The following is a 16134-nucleotide window of genomic DNA, read 5'->3' as shown; positions in this document are numbered from 1 at the left end:
TTAGATTTCTTTGCCAGATCGATTTCTTTCAACATGTCCGATCTTAATTTCGATCTATTTTCTGATTGATTTTCCGAGCGATTTCCATTCACTTCTATGGAAATCGATTGGAAAATTGAAATTAAGATCGGACATGTTGAAAAAAAAAGAAAATTGTTTTGTGTGTACCTTGCATCAGCTACAGAACCAGGCTTATCAAAGAATGCAATAACAAAGTTTTCCACAGATAAGTTAGGGCTCTTTCACATTAGGGCAGACTTTCTGCGTTAACGCAAACGGAAGCCGTTTGCGTTAACCAAGGTAAGATGAAAGTCCGTAGACTTTCATTTTACCTTTCACACTCGACGCTGCGTTTCGATGCGTTGCGGTTCCGACGCACCCGGGCGCAGTTTTTCCTCCAACGCACCCGCGAGCCGGCGGTTTCCGTCAGGTTTAATTACCAGCTGCCGCTGCTGATTGCGTCGCACCACAGATACCCGACGACACGCCGCAGGCAAACAACGCGTGCAGGAGAACGGCTCCTGTTCGCGTTGTCTGATGTGAAAGAGCCCTTAAGGATGCTATGACCAGAAGAATGTAACTGAATCTTCATTATCTCTTTGAAGAGTTTACACAGTGATGTAAGCCTGTTGTCTAGGTGATGTTGCTGTGGGAGGCACACAAAGCTGTGGCAGTAGGGAGGACATTAATACTGAGCTGGGTTGAACTAAAAAAAAGAAAGGGACAGAAGTGATGTCACTTTTGGCATCACAGAGAAAAAACTTAAAAATGGAAACCAGCAGAAATAACCTTTTTTCTTTTTTTTTTTTTCATATCACATTTCTCTTAAATCTGACCGTGAACACTAAAAACAGCAGGATATGCAGGCAGCACTGTGGCATGCTGGATAGCAAGTTCGAATCCCAGCCAGGGCACTATCTGTAAGGAGTTTGTATGTTCTCACTGTTTCTGTGTGGGTTTTTTCCCAGATTCCAAAAACATACAGTGTATTGACTGACCCTAAATTGGCCCTAGACTACATTAGACATATGACTATGGTAGGGATTATATTGTGAGCTCTTTTGAAGCAAGTGTAGTATGGTCCGGTGTTAGTCAAGGAGCAGAAATGCAGACATCAAACCAACAAGCATTGATTCCGGTAATACTTTTAATGACTAACTGTACATGGTTTATTCATGTACCATATAATAATTCAAATGTACAATAACAATAATTATTGTACAGTTCTGTATAATGCCTGAAGAAGGAACTTGCTGTAACGTTTCGAAAGCTTGCAATAAACCATGTACAGTTGGTCATTAAAGAGAATCTGTAACGTCAAAACGTCCCCTGGGGGGTACTCACCTCGGGTAGGGGATGCCTCTGGATCCTAATGAGGCTTCCCACGCCGTCCTCCGTCCCTAAGGGGTCTCGCTGCAGCCCTCCGTACAAGATGACGTCAATATTTACCTTCCCGGCTCCTGCGCAGGCGCTCTGACGGCTGTCGGCTCCGAAGTAGGCGGAAATACCTGATCGCTGTCGGGTCTACTCTACTGCGCAGGCGCAAGTTTCCGGTGCCTGCGCAGTAGAGCGGACCCGACTGAGATCGGGTATTTCCGTCTACTTCGGAGCCGAAAGCAGCCACAGCGCCCCCGCTGGAGCCAGCAAAGGTAAATATTGAATTGACAGTCAGGTCTGTCGCCGGCTGTTCGGAGGGCTGCAGCGAGACCCCCGTGGGACAGAGGACGGCGTGGGAAGCCTCTTGAGGATCCCGAGGCTTCCCCCACCCGAGGTGAGTACCCCCCAGGGGATGTTTTTGATGTTACAGTGTCTCTTTAAAGGGTATTACTGGAATCAACACTTATTTTTTTGATGTCTGCATCTGAGCCCTTTTGAAGGGACAGTTAGTGACATGAATACAGTGGGATGCGAAAGTTTGGGCAACCTTGTTAATCGTCATGATTTTCCTGTATAAATCGGTTGTTACGATGAAAAACTCACTTAAATATCATATAAGAGACACACACAGTGGTACTTGAGAAGTGAAATGAAGTTTATTGGATTTACAGAAAGTGCACAATAATTGTTTGAATAAAATTAGGCAGGTGCATACATTTGGGCACTGTTGTCATTTTATTGATTCCAAAACCTTTAGAACTAATTATTGGAACTCAAATTGGCTTGGTAAGCTCAGTGACCCCTGACCTACATACACAGGTGAATCCAATTATAAGAGTATTTAAGGGGGTCAATTGTAAGTTTCCCTCCTTTTAATTTTCTCTGAAGAGTAGCAACATGGGGGTCTCAAAACAACTCTCAAATGACCTGAAGACAAAGATTGTTAACCATCGTGGTTCAGGGAAAGGATACAGAAAGCTGTCTCAGAAATTTCAGCTGTCTGTTTCCACAGTTCGGGACATATTGAGGAAATGGAAGACCACAGGCTCAGTTCAAGTTAAGGCTCGAAGTGGCAGACCAAGAAAAATCTTGGATGAACAGAAGCGACGAATGGTGAGAACAGTCAGAATTAGTGATGGGTCGTTCGCAAACGAGCCGACTCTAAGAGCCGGCTCTTTGCTGCGAACGACAAGAGCCGGTTCTCAGTTTTAAAAGAGCCGATGCCTCAGGCGCCCCACACAGCTCTGCTTTGCACTGTAATAAAGGGCGCTGAGGCATGCTGGGAGATGTAGTCTTCCTCTTGCAGCTTGTAGGAGTGTATGGGGCGGGGCAGTAGCAGGAGGGATTGCCCCAGTCAGAAAACCAGTCTGGAGTTGTCATGGAGATGGGGGCGGGGCTTTTGCTCCGATTCTGAGTGGTGTCTAGTGATATTTAATGAAGAGCCGATTCAGAAGAGCCGATTCTTTGAGAAGAGCAGGAATTCCCATCACTAGTCAGAATCAACCCACAGACCAGCACCAAAGACTTACATCATCTTGCTGCAGATGGAGTCACTGTGCATCGTTCAACCATTCAGCGCACTTTACACAAAAAGATGCTGTATGTGAGAGTGATGCAGAGGAAGCCTTTTCTCCACCCACAGCACAAACAGAGCCACTTGAGGTATGCTAAAGCACATTTGGACAAGCCAGCTTCATTTTGGAATAATGTGCTGTGGACTGATGAAACTAAAATTGAGTTATTTGGGCATAACAAGGGGCATTATGCATGGAGAAAAAACAACACAGCATTCCAAGAAAAACACCTGCTACCTACAGTAAAATATGGTGGTGGTTCCATCATGCTGTGGGGCTGTGTGGCCAGTGCAGGGACTGGGAATCTTGTCAAAGTTCAGGGATGCATGGATTCCACTCAGTATCAGCAGATTCTGAAGACCAATGTCCAGGAATCGGTGACAAAGCTGAAGCTATGCCGGGGCTGGATCTTTCAACAAGACAACAACCCTAAACACTGCTCAAAATCCACTAAGGCATTCATGCAGATGAAACAAGTACAATGTTCTGGAATGGTCATCTCAGTCCCCAGACATGAATATAATTGAAAATCTGTGGTGTGAGTTAAAGAGAGCTGTCCATGCTCGGAAGCCATCGAACCTGAATGAACTAGAGATGTTTTGTAAAGAGGAATGGTCCAAAATACGTTCAACCAGAATCCAGACTCTCATTGGAACCTATAGAAAGCGTTTAGAGGCTGTAATTTCTGCAGTACGAGGATTTACTAAATATTGATTTCATTTCTTTTTTGTGGTGCCCAAATTTATGCACCTGCCTAAATTTGTTTAAATAATTATTGCACACTTTCTGCAAATCCAATAAACTTTATTTCACTTCTCAAATATCACTTTGTGTGTCTTCTATATGATATATTTAACTGACTATTTTTTATCGTAACAACCAACAATTTATACAGGAAAATCATGATGATTAACAAGGTTGCCCAAACTTTCGCATCCCACTGTGTATACTCTGTAAAGTGCTGCGGAAGATGTCAATAATGAATAACTAATTAATAATAATAAGCTAAATAAGTAATTTCTCATTGGATGATTTTTATTTAGTTCAGTGAACAGGGAATGTCATCCCACTTTAAGTAAGAGATCAGATATCTGAGCAGAATTCTTTTCTGGAACTGTGTCATCTGAAATAATCAAGAATCAACTCTTTGGGTGAAAATATTTCCAAATATGTATGAAGCCTAGTTAAAATGGACCTGAACTCTTGCACAGGAGAAAAGGAAAACAGGAATGCACCCTGTATGTATTTAAAGAGTTTAGTCTGTCTAATTCCCCCTCATCTGTGACTAATCACAAATTGTAATTTGATCTCAGCTGAGTCAGCTGGTTTCCACAGCAGAGTAGCTAATTTGTAAACAAGATGTTAACCCTATGTCTGCTTCCATGAAAGCTGGAAGTAGACACACTGCAGATTTATTGCAGGATTTTTATCAGCTGTAACAAAATAAATGTTTTTCTTTAAAGGTTAGTATGCTGCTGCTTATCTTTTTAGATAGGCAGTTCTCAGTTCAGGTCTGCTTTAAGGCAGTATGTTTGGATAAGTGCAGTTTGAAAGTCACTGTAAACCCATTCTTTCTGCTCTCTTTATCTTTTGAAGTAATGCAGCTAGAATCTTCTGTAGACCAAGAGTTAATTGTTGTCTTTCCTGCTGACAATTTATGGGTAGGCATGTAGGAGGGAAAATGGAGAAAGATGAGGTGAGGTCTGCAACCATTACAGGAGATAAAACATGGGCATGGACCTGTTTTCCAGATCAGGCAATGAATTAGAGGACACTGCTGTAGCAGCTCTTGCTATAAATTGCACGAGGCAGGGTAACTTCATGGTTCAGGGAATTGGAGGGAGGCTTTCAGGCAGTTATTCCCATTGGAACACTTTGCTGTTAGGTGAAATGATTATTACTTCTCATTTTTTGTTGAGAGGCCCAGAGGAGTCTGTGACACTTGCTGATAACAGACTGTTTGTAACCTTCATTTATGTCTCTCTAGACATGAACAAATAGAACAGAAATGGTGACCTGGAATGACACTCAGTGCTGGGTTATGCTGGATACACACGGTGCGTTCCCGCACTCGATGCGCCCGTCGATTCGCGTTGACTCGATTATTTCCAAGCGCATTTCAATGATTGTTAGGTCGATTTACATGTAAAGTATGCCAAATCGACCTAACGATCCATCGAAACGCGAATCGGACATGTCGGAAATAATCGAGTTGACGCAAATCGACAGGCGCATTGACCGTGTGTATCCAGCATAAGCATTGGACAAATTATAGTTAACGTTTGTAATCATTTTTTGTTTTTAAAACTAATATTCGCTATTATGTGGCTTTTTTTTTACTAGTGGATGCAGAGCTGTGACGAGGTCACAAAGCTGAGACCCCAAAGTGCCCCCACCCAGCCCAGCTGTCACACGATGATTGCTATTAGTTATGCTGGGGATACACGGTTCATTTTGAACCGTGTAATCGAGCGCTGATGGCAGCGCTGATAATTTCCGACCTGTCCGATACCCGCACGGATCGATTCCCCGCTCGATACCGCGGGCAGGACAATGGTCAGAAACGAAGAGAGGATAAAGAACTGCTCGCGGTGACGAGCGGGAATCGATCCGGCCGCACGCGGTGACGCACCACAATCTATCGTGTGGCTCGATACACGGTTTAAAACGAACCGTGTATCCCCAGCATAAGAGGCGCCCCAGGACCCCCAACACCTTAACACCTTAATCTCTAGCTATCTGGCTTGCAGTCACTGCCATGTATCCCCTTTTCTTATTTCTCTGCTTCAATCACAATAGGGGAATGATAGCTGATTGAGTTGTGCGACCCTCCTACACTGCGCCCTGAGCCTGGAGCCTCTCTAGCCTCTGCCTCCGGCCGACCCTGAGTGGGTGAACAGAAAATCAATGATGAAAGTGGGACAGATCCAGCATTCTGCCCTTCAGTCTTTGTAAGCTTTTCCTAAAATGTGCAAATCATCACATTCTATTCTATCTCCAGTTATGCACGATAAAACGTTTTGGGAAACGGGGGTTGTAAAATGGGACTTTGGTCAATATCATAGTATCCTTGTATTATCAATTTTAGCCCTAATTTATGTTGAGCATGTCAGGTCTATATATTGTATTGGTAGTTGTACCTACACTAGTAGAAGTATGATTGCAGTATGTGGATCCCGCCTTCTAAAATGTTACTACTGCATCTGAAGTATACCTTGCCATCTCTCTTGTTGGAAATTATCTTAACAATTGCCCATTTGAACCTAAAATAATAAATACATCTAAGGAAATCTTTTTATTGAATACAGAATTTGTGATCAATTAACTGCTTCAGCTGCTCCACAGGCTGGTGCCCTAATACCTCATCAGCTGGATAGTGTACTGGTTAGGATTGCTGCCTTTGATGTAGGGCTTGAGCAATTGGCCACGGTTCAAATCAAGGCTCAAGCTGGTACGTAAGGCTTCCTAATGATCCCTGTGGATTGTGCCTTAAGAGGCTGCAGCTCTTAAAGCGCTTTCAGTCCGCCAGGAAAAAAGCATAATATGAATGTAATGTGTCTTGTCTCATCTGTCACAAAAACAGCCAGGTGGGTACTGCACAGAAGTCTGTGATTGGAGACATCAACCAGACAGGTTACATGAGTGTAACTTCAGCTGCAAAGAGAAGGTATTTTTCAGGATTCTCAATATAAAGCAAACCTGTAACTTAAAAAAAAAGTTAGATACCCAAGCAGATGGAAGTCTCTGGATGGCCCATAGGCTTACCTTGTCTTCGTCAATCCCACCACTGTTGGCCGGACCCTCTTCTTAGTGACTGTGCTCTCCTCAATGTATGATTGTGGCCGAGCACCTTGCTGTGCATGTGCTGCCCTACTCGTCCATGAGCAATACTGCTGCTCTCATACACTGAGGGAAGTCTGACCACGGGAACTTATCTGACAGGCTCTTGTCAGACATGTTCAGAGGGGCCCTGCACAGCAGCGGTGGGCTCCAAGATAAATTGAGAAGCCTCTGGACCATCCAGAGACTTCCCTCTCCTTAGGTAAGTGTAACGATTGGCGTAACACAGAGAGGGTCTGATCATTGGTGATCTGCAGTATCACCAAAAATACAGATATATATACCTGATTATTGATGAACTGCAGTATCACCGATAATCAGATATAATACTAACCTCTGGACACCTGAGCACCTGAGTAATATGAGTGTTTGGTGCAACAGTAATACTTTGAGAACAATATCTGGAGGACAGGTACAAAGGCAGTAAGAAATACTGCACTAGGGAATGAGTACCTTTCAGCAGCCTGAGAATCTCCCGCAGGGAGGAGTCAGACTGGGAGAGGAAAGGACCAGAGCGTGAGTGACCCCAATAGGAGGATGTCACTGACTGATCTGTGAACTATCTCTAAACTGAGGAGATAGTTCTCAAGGTCGGGCAAGCCAGGTCGGCAACACACGGACATACAAAGTACAAAGACAGGAGGCTGATTTGGTAAGCCTAAGGCAAGCAGGGTTTGGCAACAGAGTATCAGATATAGCGAAGTACCGAATCAGTGAACAGAAGAGTGGTCAGGAAAGCAGTAAGTCATAACAGATAATAAACAATGCCTAGTCTTGGGTGTGAGCTCCGTGATCATCAACACCCTGGAACTACTCTGACATATAACAGAATGGTAACACAAGTCCCTAATCTTGGGTGTGATGTCCTTGATCATCAACACCCTGGAACTAGTCTGAAGTAGAACAGAATGGTAACACAAGTCCCTAATCTTGGGTGTGAGGTCCTTGATCATCAACACCCTGGAACTAGTCTGAAGTATAACAGAATGGTAACACAGATTCTGACAATAAGGTCTGAGTGCTTCCACGTAGTGATCGCAATGGCAGACAACCAGTGAATGACCAGCACCCAGTATAAATAGCACAGCGCTCACCAGCGCCTCCCCTAAGTGCTGGACCAATGGGAACTGATTGAATCGTCAGCTGACCGGCTTGGTCAGCTGACTCCCTTCTGGCTGTCATAAAAGTTCTGCCTCCCAGCGCGCGCACGCGTCCTTCTGAACCTGTGTGGACTATCAGTCCCAGCCACACCAGACATGTGTTGTGTACCACCCGCCGCGCTGGACGCGGAACCAGCCGCACCGCTATCAGGGCATGCGGCGGTGTCTCCGCGTTCAGCCATACTAGCAGATGTAGGCCTATGCGTGCAAACCGCCGCGTTAGAAGCGGAATCAGCCGCCTTGTTCTGAGCACGCACGGCGGCTTTTCCGCGTTTTCTCACAGTAAGTATCTAACTTTTTATTAAAGTTACAGGTATCCTTTAGGGTTCCCACTAATGATGCAATTTTTCCATGGTGATCTATGCCCGTGGCTGCAGTTGGGGTTTGAGTTATTAAAAGTGGTTTCTGCACAATGGTATAGTAAAACACAATTATCAATTATTCCTGTGACTTAGCACCAAATAAGACCCTAAAGGTGCGTACACACATGCGACTATAGTCGTTTGAAACGATCGTTCCCCGATCGTTTCAAACGACGATCGTTTAAAAAAAAGCAGCCAACGATCATTAAGTCTAACGACGGACGAGCTAGATCGTTAAAAACGAACGATCTAGCTTGGCGGATTTTTTCCAACGACGATCGTTTGAAAAAGTAGTACATCGTTGGAAACGATCGTTCGTACTAGGCTTGACATGCGCATTTCGCTATTTCTCCATGAAACTTCTCATTTTTATGCGCAAGCGCAATAGTTGCTTTACGTAATGTAACGTTCGTTCTAACGATCAGATCGTTACACACATTTAAAAACTAACTTTACTTAGGTCGTTCTTTCATCAATTAAAAGTTCGTTCGTCGTTCTCAACGAACGATCGTTGTCGCATGTGTGTACGTAGCACAAGGCTAGTTTCACTCTGGAGTGTTGCATTACGTTGCATTATAACATGCACATAATGAAACTAAAATATTTGCAGTGGCATGCAATATACCGCTGCAGCTGTCAGCGTGTGCAATTCTAGTAATGCATTGCATGTTATGTATTGTAACAATGGAATCCGTTACATCGCAACAGATGAGGTGTGAATTGTTCAACCTGTTACTGTAAAACTGTATACAATACAATGCAACGTGTGTGAAAGAAGCATTTTAGTCAATGCATGACTGCCTTTGAAATAATTAATAGCCATCATTGTTGTCTTCCAGTTTTTGTGTGCATGCATTTGCCCACAGACTATGCCAGGCTACATTTCAAGCTGCCATATGCCTAATGTGTCATTACTTCTTCACCTCGAGATGTCTCTTCACTACACAGCTCTCCAATTCTGAATATCATTTCCCTCTTTTAAGAAAAATCAATCCCACAGCCTCTTGTTTGGCTCTTCTCACAGGCTGGATCATTGTTTGCAGTCTCATTTAAAATAGATGCGTCATCTGGGGAACTGGCAGTCTCGTAGCCTTCTCTCTATCCATTTAATGAATTATACAGGCAGGTGTGCTGGAGCTGTGTGCGTGGGTGGCTCCTGCTGGAATTGCCTACTTCTTTCTCCTTTTCCTGCTTTCAGTAATGTGTATCAGACACGGGGCGCTCAATCTAGGGACTTGCCTTTCTCTTAGCTCACTGCAACATAAAATAATCCTGCATAGGGGGTCAGCCATGATACAGCATAGAACAATGGTCAGCTGTAATCAGAGCTTCCCACGTATAAAGCAAGAAAAAAAATGCTACAGTTTAAGTGGTTCACATTTATGATTTTTTTTTAAAGTGACCATACATGGACCTGATCCTAGACAGATTAAACTGTGTACCCATGGTAGATTATTGTAGCATGTGATGATCTGTCAGGATTGGCTTAGGTGAAAATTTGGTGTAAGTACAATTGTCCCATGACATTGTTAGCATCCTCTTCAGAAATCCAGCACATTGTATCGCTGTCTCCTGATCAGTATTACCATTTTTAACTTTTCTAGTACCTGGAACTGGGCACTTCTCACACATCTTCCCCTCTCAGAGCAGTCTGCTTAAAGGGAACCTGAACTGAGTAAAATTATTTAAAATAAACACATGAGGTAACTTCAAAAGAACATTACATAGTTACCTTGCCATCATTTCCTCTCAGAAGCTCACCATTTGCTTCTGACAATGATCCCTTCCAGTTCTGGCAACATTTTGTCAGAACTGAAATATATCAGTTGCTGTCAGTTATAGCTGAGAGGACAACTGATGTGCAAGGCAATGTCCATGTTTCCCTATGGCTCAAGTGGGCGATGTTACAATTTAACAGTGTCTGACCAGAAAGCTGTTATGGGGTAATGACCATTTTCAAAATGCAGGACAGAGAATTCCCTTGATCACAGTGGACAAATGGGATGCAGGAGAGGAGAAAGAGATTGAGGAGTAGACTACACAGGAGGTAAGTATGACCTGTGTATGGTTATTTTGACTTTTAAATTTCAGTTCAGGTTTTCTTTAACATAAAGCTGTCACCTGAAATGATCATTAAGAATTATAATTGAGTCTATACATAGTTTACTGAATAGAGTTGTATGGTTTACTATTAAAAAGCATGTTCCCAACCATACTCAAATTGTATTGCAGACAGTGGAAATGGACTCTAAATCTTTCCCACAGTGGAACAATTTACCAGCAGTGGTCTGCACCGCTGTCTTCACCCTTGTGACTTTTTTCACGTTTTGGGTCTCTGTCCTTTCCACAATGGTATATTTTCTGGCATTAGTTTGGACCTCCTGTCTTTCTTGAATCAATTAAATTTTTTGCAGTAGTTTGTGTCTCTGTCCCTCCCACAAAACTACCATGATAAATAATGCAGTCTTGTACTGGAAATTCTTTTGAAGTTGCAACAAATATTGATTTGTAATGGCCGTGGCAGTTTTTGTAATGGCCGTGGCATCAGACCACAGCTGGGAATTGTGGGCAGTGACATCTCCCCACGACTGGATTCACAAAAAATATAAAAAGCCAGGTTTCAGTAAACATACAAATCAGCCCTTACTGGTTTCAAACTCATTATTAACGTAAAAGGAAAAAAAAATAGAATTTCTCGATCTGTTTGACTGACTTTTCTCGCCAGGCTTTTGTTTCATAAATCCACTTGTGACCCAGGGTTGGTTGAACCATCCTACATGAAAGGAGTGATTAATGCAACAGATGGAGCAGTTCTGCACTATAGAATGCAATGGTTGGCGAAATGAGATTGCATATATTTCATAAAAATAGATCACTTTTCAGCCAGAACCGAGTTGGAGTGCTAAAAATAACTGCTATTCACTCACCATAATGAGAAAATCCTGTCGTGGCCATTTCATTAGAACTGGAGAGGCAGAAATATGACTGTTTTATGAGATTAGAGAAACGCACTGAAGAGTGATGTGTGTTGTCATGCAGGTGTCACTGGCTGCTGTTTGCTGCATACACAAACCATTATTTATATGTCTAATGTGGATGCCATATCCAAGCATTTCCAGGCCTAGCAAATGCATATGGCTGTGTTCTGGAGGATTGCATGTTGGAGGTAGAACTACAAGCACAGCTGCTCTCTATAAGTTAGTGTAGAAAGATAGGATTTACTGGTATATCATATTTATATTTTACTATTATGACCTTTTATATTTTACACAATTACTGATATTTCAAGTTATAGTATTGTTGTTGACTGCCCCTCATTCTGTTATTCTAATGTATTGTTTTCTTTACAAATAAGTTGGCAATGCCCCGTTTAAAAGAAATGATCTGAATCCACAAACTGACATTTTACAATGTATTTATTTTTTTGTATTTTGATCTTTTTGCTTTTACTATCCAACTGAGGGTACCTCTTTACTCCACTTTTTTAAGTATATTTCTTCCTTATTTTATATCAGTGGAGAAGCTGCACAGTTATATTGGTCCGTGGAAACCCCAAGCTCCAGCAGCAGGCTAACTGAGCATCACCCACTAAAAATTACTTACATGGAGACATAATTATTTTCCACGTGGCCTTGTACATTGCACATGACAAGCATTTAGGCAGGGGTCACACTTGTCTTTCATGCGCGGCTTTCTACACACATTTTCTGCACACCATGTGCGATTGTATGCAGAAAAACATCTGTCTTTACAGCAGCTACTGTAATTGATAGAGAAAACATACACAATGTGCACAATTCTGCTGCAGGATGTCAAGATTGTATTGCTGTGTGTCCTTTTTCAGGACAATTCCATCACTTCCTGTCCTCGGTGACACCACAGGAAGTATTGGAATGTCTTCAAAGATGCACACTGTAGATTAACGCTTCTGGCATATAGGCCACCCCACAGCCTCACTGGCAATCCACCATTGGCATTTCTGTAGTTGAAAAAATAGTAAAAAAAAGCTCCACAACGCGTAAAAGCGTAAGATATTTATTGTAAAAAAAAATCTAGTAAAAAAAATTGTAACGTTACAATGGCAGCGGAATGTTAATAGCCAGCATAAGCCCACTCACTATTGACAAAAAGGCTGATATGAAGCGGATGAGGGGATGTCATGGGCAGACTGCACTCAGCCAGGAGCTGCTAACGCTGTCAAACTAGCCTAGCCCCCTTGGTGTATATGCAGCCACCCGCCGGCAAAATAGTTATATCTCCTGCATGTAAAACCTGGCCGCGTCCGACCGGCAACATGCAATGACGTCGCTCCGTGGCATCCCCTCATCCGCTTCATAGCGGTCTTTTTAGAATAGTGAGTGGGCTTATGCTGGCTATTAGCATTCTGCTGTCATTGTAACATTACAATATTTTTTTACAATAAATATCTTAAGCTTTTATGCGGTGTGTAGCTTTTTTATTATTTTTTCAACTACAGAAACGCCGATGGTGGATTGCCAGTGAGGCTGTGGGGTGGCCTATACCCCAGAAGTGATTACGGGCCCTGAAAGCCGCCACATCCAGTGAGTTCCCACCTGAAGGGGGGGGGGGGGGGGTTTGTTGCATCTTATGCAGGTTGAAAGACTCCATTATCACATGCAGCGCTTACTCATTTTTATAAAGACTTCTGTAAGGCTTGGTGGTGTATTCTCCACAGTCAGCATGCAACGCATGAGCTGGCGTGGAGGAGGTACACACACTAGCACCAGGAAACAGGCTATCCCTAGTATAGTGGAGGGGAGGACTGACTCCAATAGGAGATTGTGGCGCACAGAGCCGGTGCAGATCTGACAGCCACAAACAATGCTTTCGTTATAACGTCTCAGCGCAAAGTAGCGCTGAGCGCATAAACCAGAACTGAGGAGATCAGGACAGGTAGACAGAATGAACGCTTGCTAGCTAGCGGCTACTTAGCGACAGCAAGCGTCCAAAACCAGACAGACTGGAATGAGGCAGCCAATGCGATGCGGCGATGGCGTGCCTCACAAAGCCAGGACAGGACAGTCAGAAAATAGCAGGATTAAGATAGATGAACGTAACACAGATAAATATACAATAAGTATGTTTTCCTAGCGTATTACAATTACAGCTATCAATGAAACTATTTGTAACGTCTGACTAACATATGTATATATCGGCAATGAACCGATATATGACATAAGCAGGAACGCTGACTAGGAATGGAGTAATACAGGGAACAGGACTCAGAAGGATTCGCTATCTCTTCGCAGAGATGAACGCAATCCACAAGCGGTAACAGAACAGGATTCAGAAGGATTCGTTATCTCTTCGCAGAGATGAACGCAATCCACAAACAGGAACAGAACAGGATTCAGAAGGATTCGTTATCTCTTCGCAGAGATGAACGCAATCCACAAACAGGACCAGGAACAGGATAACTAGCTCAGCACGGGTGTTCACGGTACGCGCAAACTACCAAAACGTGCTGGAAAACTGACTAACTGCACACAGGATATAAACAGTTCGTGTACGTATACATCAGCGACACTGATGTATCACGTAACACAAATACAAGGAAAATAATAAACGTGCTGGTATGCATATATATTGGCAATGAACCAATATATGATGCAAAGACCAGCAAAGTATCTTTATAACAAGAAACACGATCGGGGACTAAAGCGACAGCAAGACTGGCTTAAGCTGAAGCTATGAAAACCCAAGGAAACCCTGCAGGAAGCAGATCTTTATACTGAGGTCATCCAATGGGAGCAGACATGCAGATTCCCACACAGGTGAATGATAATCAGTCACAAGCTGACAGCAGGGAAAGACAGACAAAGCTATGCAACTTGCATGGAAATAGATCAGAACTGCCTGAGCTGCAGCACTACTACTTCCAGTAATAGCTGCTGCAGCAGCGATCATTACAACTTCATTGATCGTGCACACATCAAATAGCAGCGCTCCACGTGATTATTGCTAACTAGAGACTATTTATGTGTTTAATGCTTGACAGCTTTGGTATCTTTTATAGTTACCTATTAGGCAATACGTTTTAATTTATTGAGCGCAGTGTCTTGGTGCATACCTTTTTGTTTTACACTCTAGATAAAACCTGAAAGAGGTTAAACATTACCTCACTTGTGTTGGAATATTGCCTCATTTGCTGATGCTAGTGGCTTCATTAACATGGTCATTTTCATGATGTGAGCCTTTGGACCTTATAAAGGTGTGGAATAGTTACCCCACATTAAGCCAGTGTCTTTCTATGGTTCATGGAGCGGACCATGCACCATTCCCATCCAGCTATAGAAATAGTCTAGTGTATCTAAACAAGCAGTTTTGCAGAGTCCTTATAAATAAACCCCTGTAGCTGTCACCTGTCATCACTAGCGAAGGTCAGTGAAATGCAAGATTTTATGGTATTGTTATTTTGCAAACTTATGCAGCTTTAAAATGGACCAATGAAAGGCTGCAGAAGCGGTAACTGGTTGCTCCATTTTCAAGTTGCAACAACTGAGAATTGTTTGCATCCCGTTGACCATGCCTAGTCATCAGTTGTACACTAAGCTTTGAGTTACAGCTTATCTGTACTTTTGTATTGTCAGCAAATAAAGTTCCATTTATTTTCAACTAGGTTCTTCAATTGTATTAATCATTTTGTGTTTCATTTGCAGCCATGTTGTCCTGGCTATGCATGTTGTGTCTAAGAAGAAGCACAGAGGATAGGTGAGGACTCTACATCAAGCTCCTACTACAAAGAGAAGTTACTACAAAGAGAAAAGGTTGCCCTTCATACAAGAGGTTTCCCTTCATACAAGAGGTTGCCCTTCATACAAGATGGACGCAAAACAGGAAGCTCCCCATATCTGGCCACGTACAGGAGAACATCAACCCAGCAGTGCCCAGGTTCTTTTATATCTTTACATCTGCTGCTTCTTTCCATTGTCATGCCTACCTGCTTATATGGTTGTTTTTTATTAATAAAAATGTGTCCTCAGCTATTACATTCCTTGGAATCCCAATGCTTGTACTGTATTCCTTCTATACAGGGCTGTGGAGTCAGAGTTGAGGCGTTGGAGCAATTTTGGGGTACCTGGAGTCGAGAAAAAATGCACCAACTCCTAATAAGTTTAAACTGTAATTAAAAGAGAAAATATGATGATGTGTTCTATTTCTAAGATAATAGTCATCATAAATAACTTATATATACATGAAAAGCTGTGCTTAGTCCACAAAAGTGAAATAAACTAATTATTTGTGGTACTATAATAAAACAGCCACCATATTTTTAAAGTCAGATCTACAAATCTGATTGTGACTACATGTACACAGGAATCTTTTATGTATAATAACGTCTCTGCTGTAATACTTAACATGCAAAATCGACGGCTGTATCGATCAAAACCCAACCGAACATGTCGGAAATAATCGATCGGCAATCGCATCGTGTGTACCCAGCATAAGAATAATGCCTGTTGTGTAGTTCTGTCACTAGTAGGGATGGTCAAAAAGATGAAAAGAATTTTGCATTGATGCAGGTTAATGCAAATGTTGTATGCAAATGTATGCACTCCATTTGCTCATGAAATCAATTAATTTGATGTGTTGAATTTGGGATTGGTGACTACAAATGATAGTAATAATATACTCTAAAAATGCAGTCCCTGCAGAAATGTTGTGAATCCACTGAGAATGTTGTGTACATTGAACGCTGAGGTGTTGTCTATCATCCAGGATTTTAGAAGAAAAGTAGGTCCGGCACCAATCTGCTGCTTCAGTGAAAATTTTAATCCCAACAGGTAGAGTAAGGTTAAC

At 42.6% G+C, this 16134-nt stretch overlaps 1 protein-coding gene across 3 annotated transcripts in view; it reads left to right on the top strand.

Annotated features, from left to right (window-relative positions):
• The window catches only part of PRDM10 (PR/SET domain 10), a 96012-nt gene that overhangs the window by 12404 nt on the left and 67474 nt on the right, over positions 1-16134 (top strand). For 2 of the 3 annotated variants that reach the window (XM_068240378.1, XM_068240377.1), the window contains exon 2: positions 14994-15225. In XM_068240378.1, the coding sequence (XP_068096479.1) occupies positions 15157-15225 (69 nt within the window). In that variant the 5' untranslated portion in view covers positions 14994-15156. Of the gene's footprint in view, positions 1-6538; positions 6619-14993; positions 15226-16134 lie in introns of those variants that run through there. The other variant, XM_068240379.1, reaches the window with a different exon arrangement.

The sequence above is a fragment of the Hyperolius riggenbachi genome, chromosome 6 (genome assembly GCF_040937935.1).
Source record: "Hyperolius riggenbachi isolate aHypRig1 chromosome 6, aHypRig1.pri, whole genome shotgun sequence".
Taxonomy (NCBI): domain Eukaryota; kingdom Metazoa; phylum Chordata; class Amphibia; order Anura; family Hyperoliidae; genus Hyperolius; species Hyperolius riggenbachi.
The sequence above is the reverse complement of the archived record's forward strand: the minus strand, read 5'-3'. Positions and strand labels throughout refer to the sequence as shown.